The 5,967-nt window shown below is 59.8% G+C and overlaps 1 protein-coding gene across 1 annotated transcript; it reads right to left on the bottom strand.

Moving 5' to 3' along the window:
• Window positions 1-212: 212 nt before the first annotated feature.
• Window positions 213-3,104, bottom strand: EN2 (engrailed homeobox 2). Its single transcript, XM_015852809.2, has 2 exons — window positions 1,884-3,104; window positions 213-548 (listed from the first exon to the last, which is right to left on the bottom strand). The coding sequence occupies exons 1-2, from the start codon at window positions 2,437-2,439 to the stop codon at window positions 232-234; spliced, it is 873 nt and encodes a 290-aa protein (XP_015708295.1). The 5' UTR covers window positions 2,440-3,104; the 3' UTR covers window positions 213-231.
• Window positions 3,105-5,967: the final 2,863 nt, after the last annotated feature.

The raw sequence follows: 5,967 nt of genomic DNA, 5'->3' as shown, positions 1-5,967 counted from the left end.
CTGCCTCATCGAAAGCGCGTTGACTATAATCTTGCTCATACCACTGCCCTTTTTTTTTTTTCTTTTTGCTTTTTTTTTCCCTTCTTCCCCTTTTCACCCTTTTTTTATAATCTTTTGGTCTTATCTAATCCTAATTACCAATAATTCATGTCATAAATTTGCGCAACCCCCCCCCCCACTATACTATTCCCCACATCCCCCCTCCCCCATCACTCCCTCCCCCTCCCCCGGCTATTCGCTGTCCGACTTGCCGTCTTTCGCCGTGGTGGAGTGGTTGTAGAGCCCCTGGGCCATGAGGTGCACGGCCAGCGAGTTCTTGCTGCCCGTCGCCTTCTTGATCTTGGCTCTCTTGTTTTGGAACCAGATCTTGATTTGGGACTCGTTGAGGCCGAGCTCCTGGGCAAGGCTCTGCCTGCGCTGCTCCGTCAGGTAGCGGTTCGTCTGGAACTCGGCCTTGAGTCTCTGCAGCTGCTCGGCCGTGAAGGCGGTGCGGGGCCGCTTGTCCTCCTTGTTGGGGTTCTTCTTCTTTGGTTTGCGGGAGCGGGGACCTACGGCCGGACGAGACGAGAGCACCGACAGCGCGCCGTCCCGAACCACCCCACACCCCCCCGGCCCGGCTCAGCATCCCAAGCTGGACTGAGCCCGCCGGGATCGGCCCATTCCTCCCCCTCTTTCCCCAGAGCAGCGTTTCTTTTGACTGTATTTCAGAATTAACCTCTGCTTCCTTTACTTCTTCTAAAATACACTCGGTACCGATAGATATAGATGGATAGGAAAGATGAAGCTCGGCCTCCCGCTTCCCCTCGCGGCCCGGTTCGCTCCCCGACCCACGGATGCTTCTCTCCGCTCGGGCCGAGCCATTGTGCGGATGAATGTTAATTAAATATTAACAAAGGAGAGCACAGGAGAACAATGGGGTAAATTCCAGCTCGACCCGGAATATTACCTCGGAGCGATGAGAGTTTTGTTTTAAGCCTCATCCAACTCCTTCCCAACTCTCCCAACGATCCTATTTCGGCCGTTCCGCTCTCGGAACGATCGTCGCTTTGTCACAGCCCCGTTCCGGAGCTCTGGCCCCGCTCGGAGCTCCCCACGCGTTTCCCCATCTCTCTCCGCTCCTTTTAGAGCGATGCTTTTATCGGAGCGACCGGGACCGCATTCTTCCCTTCGGCATCACAAGGACGTGTCAGCCCGGAGCGTTTTGCTTTGGTTTTTAAATATATATATCTATAGATTTAACTCTTTGTTGTTGTTGTTTTGGGTTTGTCTTTTTTGTGTGTGGGGGGGGAGGAAGGGGGTGAGAATAAATTCAGTGTTTTCCTCCAAACACCCACCGTGGCCCAGAAGTTCCCCCGACTCTCGGAGGTCTCATCCGGCCCCCATAGAACAGAGCGCTGAGGGGGGGGGGGGCGGAAAGGGAGGGGGGGGAATTAAAAGAAAGGAAGGACGCGGCGGCCGCTCCGGGGCCTCTTTAAGAGAAATAAAATCCTCGGGTTTGCGAGAGGGGGGGTAAAAATAAATAAATCAAAGCAAGGTCGGAGGAAGGGGGGAGAGGGTGGGAGTCCCCACGTCCCCGAAGAACAGTCCCGGGGAGTCGAGGAGGGGAGAAGCAGAGAAGGTCCGAAGTGGATTTTTCCCCGTTCTCGGCCCAAACCCCGAGGCCGGGGGGGATGTTTCACTGCCTCCCCGCTCTCCGGCTCCGGGCTGCGGACGGGGATGGAGGGAGCCCTTCTCCTCTCAGCCCCGCTCCTCCTTTTCTCCTTGTGTTTTTCAGCTCCCCACAAAAGCTGATGGGCGAAACGGGGCCGGGGGATTTTTTTTTTCCTGTTTCCCTCCCGGACCGCGCGGAACCCAATTAGGGGCTTCTAGAAAGCGGCTCTTACCTGAGGACGGCCGGTCGGAGTACCGCGTGCAGTACACCCAGGCGGGCCAAAGCATGGGTTGGTTTCCAGCGTTGGAACCGGCCTGGGAGCTATCCGAGTCCGAGCTCACCGACAGCTCCGCGCCGCTCAGCCCCCTCGCTTTCAGGGCCGCCTCCAGCGCCGCGGGGTCTCCCCCCTTCTTGGCCGTTCCGTGCAGGGCCAGAGCGGCGGGGCCGCCCTCCCCTCGGCCCGGCGAAACCCCCCCGCCGCCTCCTCCTCCTCCGCCGGGCACCGGAGCTCCGGGTGCGGGCGCTGCGGCCGCGGGGCTCCTCCTGCTCTCCGCTCCGGGCCTGCGGGGTTCTCCGGCTGTTCCTCCCGCTTCCTTCCTCCGACCGAACTCGGGCCTCAGGATGTTGTCGATGAAGAAGTTGGTGATGCGGTGAGGGTGCGGGTGGGGGTGCGGTGGGTCGCCGGGAGGCAGCAGAAGAGCCCGACGTCCTCCGCCTGGTTCCGCGTCCCCGCCGGACTCCTGCGGTTCGGCCGCCTCCTCCCGGGGGCTGCGGCTGCCCTCCTCCATCGTGAGCGGCCCCGCAGCGGCTCCTGCCCGCCCCGCCGGGCGCTGCCTGGGGGCGGCTGCCGCGATCGTTCGGTCCTTATTTTAATTGTTTTTTTTCTTTAATATAATAGCTCGATATATATATATCTTTTTTTTTCTATGTACACACGCACAGGTGTCTATTGGTTTGCGCTTCTTCTGGCCGCGCCCGGCATTCAAAAAAAAAAAAAAAATCCAGAGTCCGTCCAAAATAATTAAAAATGAAATAAAACAACAACAAAAAAATCGTAATTAATTACGGTTGTTTGGAAATAACGCCACGGAGACGCAGAAGGCAGCAGCCGAAGCTCCACGAGTTCCAACTTTGCATATATACGCTCTGCGTTCCTCTCCTCTCGCCGCCGCCGCCGCCGTCTCTCGCCGCGTCCCGCTTCATCCGCCGCCCCCGTCGCAGATAAGAAAATAAGCAATTAAAAATAAACGATGGGAAGGGAGGGGGGGGGGCTTAAAAATATTTAAAGAAATAAAAGGCGGCCGCCGTCGGGATGGGGGGAGCAGGAGGAGGAGGGATCCCCGCAGCCGGCGCTCCCCGCGGGGCTCCGGCCGCGCCTCGCCCCGTGCCCGCACATGCGGGAGCCGCCGCGGGTCCGAGGCGGAGGAAAAGAAGGACGGGGGGGTCCCGGGGATACGGGGGAGGGAGGGAGGGAGGGAGGGGGAAGGGGGGGGTCCGGGGTAGGGGGGGGCGCCTCCCGCCCGCCCGCGCTGCCCCGGGGCCGGCGGCTGCTGCCCGCCCCGCGCTGCCGCCACCGCCGCGCCCGGCCACTCTCGGCCCGGCTTGTTGTCCTCCGGTTTTAACGGGGCCCCGTCGGTGACGTCGCCGACCCGGGTTCCTCGACACGTGCCTCGGGCCAATGGCAGAACCATCGCCTGCACACGTGGTGCGGAGAGGACCGGTAAGTGACAGCCGTGCGGCCACTCCCCGCCGGCCCCCGAGGGGTGGGGGGTACCCCGGGGGTGGGTGGGTTCCGCCGCTTCCCCCCCTCCCCAGCACCGCTTTTGTGTCGTCCCCCCCCCCCCCCCCCCATCCGCTCGCTCCGCGCGGCATCGTTAGTTTTAATTTCCGCGCTGTTTACCGGGGGGAGTCCGGGATAGTGGGGGGGTGCTGAAGGGTCCCATAATTCCTTGCAGAAATGCATAAATCATATTAAGCCTTGCAGTTGGGGGGGGGGGGTCGCGGGCTGCCCGAGCTGCCGGTCTGCGCTACTTAGCGGAGGGGGCCCCATGCCAACCCCACCCCCCCCCCCCCCCCCCCCCCCCCCGACATAACCTCGCTGCCTCTTTCCCTTTTGTCTTTAGGAAGAATTCCCTCGGAACGAAATTAGGGACTGAAGTGCGGCTGTGCACGGGTCGGGCTGAAGGGGCTGAGGCTGCAGAGAGGAGACCGGGGTTGCTCTCTTCCCCTCGGGCGTTCTGGGTCCGTCTGCCCCGACGGCGCGCACCGCCCGGGGCTGTACGAGCCGGACCGGGCCGGGCCGGGGCCGCCTCACAAAGCAACGCGGAGTTCTCCCTGCTAAGTGCCATTTGTGTTCGGCTGCTTCGCACCACCCGTCTCTCTTCTTTCCTTCCCCCCTTCCTCCCCCTTTTGTCTCTCTTCTATTTCTCTTTTTCCCCCTTTTCCCCCATTTTTTCCCTTCTTTTTCCTCCTCGTCCCATCTCTCACAGTTCTGGGTCCAGCAGCTCTCGCCGATCCGAAGTTGTTTTGCTCCGACAAGCACCTAGAGGTTAATTTCTTGAAGTGCCCCATGAAAAGCGATTAGCCTGGCTCCCGAGAAGTATTTTCTAATTACGTGCAAGCCCTCGCTCTGCTGCTACCCCATAATTAAACGTCTTCAAGGTGCTGCACTTCAAATATTTCGCTCCCGGGGCCGCTGCCGGGAGCCACGAGCTCCTGCCCCCCGCTCCCCCCACACCCCAAAACCCCATCGCAGAGACACGCAACAAATCACTGCGTCTCTCTCCCCTCTCTGGGCAGCACCTCAGGTATGCGGGGGGCGGCTGCGGGCGAAGGATTGAGCTGACACCGAACTGAGGAGACCGGGATGAGCTTTATTTATTGTTATTATTAATTTAATATTGGGTTTTTTTGGTTTTTTTTTTTTTCTTCCTCTCCCCGAGGTTATTTTTTATCTCCTTCTCTCCCGAAGGGTTCCAGCACCGCCTTTCCTCGCCAGGCTGCGGGAGCTCCGCTAAGCGTCTCCCCGACGAGCAGGGCTTTATCCTGGGGAGAAAACCACCGCGGGGCACTGGGAGAAACCCTTGAAGAACAGAGCTTGGGGCCACCAGTTCCCGGTCCCCTCTCTTCCCGCAGTTCAACCCCGTGTATTCCAACGAGGCTCGTGTAGGGGTCACCCCCTTAAAGAAATCCTTTTATTTTTCTCCCCTTCCTGCTCCCCGTTTCCTCCCTCTGACATCCGGTGTCGGGGTCTGAGGGCTGAGGACAGGGCACAGCGCTCCGCCTCCCGTCCCCTTGGCTGCCCGAGGTCCCCGATGAAATTCGGGATGGGCAGAGAGACCGCAGCCCCTGCCGAACCTCGGTATCTTTCCTGGGAGCGGCAGAGCCCGGCCTCGGGGCTGCCTTTCCCCTCCGCAGCCGGGTTTTCACCTTCTTATCGACAACCACAACAAGATTTTTATTATTCCTATTATTTAAAATCACCACATCTGTCAGGTTGTTCACTGACCAGGAGCGAAGCGACACATCCAGGGCGATTGGTGCTTCTGGGCAGGGCCGGGCCGGGTTGTAGGTGACATCTCCTTAGCAGCGTTACGGAGATTTTCCCATGGCCGCGGGTAAGGGCTCGGCTGCCGCTGACTCTCGGGACGCCGCCGGCTTTATCCCAGCCGCTCCCCGGGGAGGGAACGAATGAAGCTCGGTGGCAGCGTCCCGGCTCGGGATGAGGCCGACGGGCACCGCCGCGATTCCACCCACGGGCGGGGGACGAACCCCCCCCGGGGCGGAGGAGAGGAAGGGGGGAGCCGGCCCCTTCCCCGCCCTGCCCCCTGCCCGGCCCCTGGCCTGGCCCGGCCCTGCCCTGTCCCTGCCCAGTCCCTGTCCTCGTCCCTGTTCCTGCCTCTGTCCCTGTCCTCGTATTCGTCCCTATCCCTTCCCCTGCTAATACCCTGCCCCTCTTCCCGTCCCTGCCCCTGTCCCTGTCCTTGTCCCTGTGGGCAGTGCCCATGGCACCTCTGTGCATCTCCCCGCACCTCTGTGCACCTCCTGGTCCCTCTCTGCTGGCGGCCGTGGAGGCCAACATCGAAAATAAGGAAAGAATGACAATAAAAGACTGTTTACTTTTTTCTTTTTTTTTTTTTTGATAACATAGCGGAGATCCACGAGGTAAATGCGAGCTTAGTGCCCGATTGTATAGTGTTGGCACGGGCAAGGGGGACAAAATGGAAGGTAAAAGAAAGAATTGAATAAGAAGTGAAATAAAATGAGATATGAAACAGATAATGGAAGGAAGGGGGAAAATAGAAGAAGAAAAATAA

This window comes from Coturnix japonica, chromosome 2 (assembly GCF_001577835.2).
Source record: "Coturnix japonica isolate 7356 chromosome 2, Coturnix japonica 2.1, whole genome shotgun sequence".
Taxonomy (NCBI): Eukaryota; Metazoa; Chordata; class Aves; order Galliformes; family Phasianidae; genus Coturnix; species Coturnix japonica.
This window is presented reverse-complemented; position numbering and strand designations above follow the sequence as displayed.

Excerpts from the sequence above, each read along its gene's own strand:
- EN2 (XM_015852809.2), bottom strand. The coding sequence starts at position 2,439 with ATGGAGGAGGGCAGCCGCAGCCCCCGGGAGGAGGCGGCCGAACCGCAG. Across the intron at positions 549-1,883 it reads CTCCGACCGGCCGTCCTCAG|GTCCCCGCTCCCGCAAACCA; the intron begins GTAAGAGCCGCT and ends GTCCGGCCGTAG.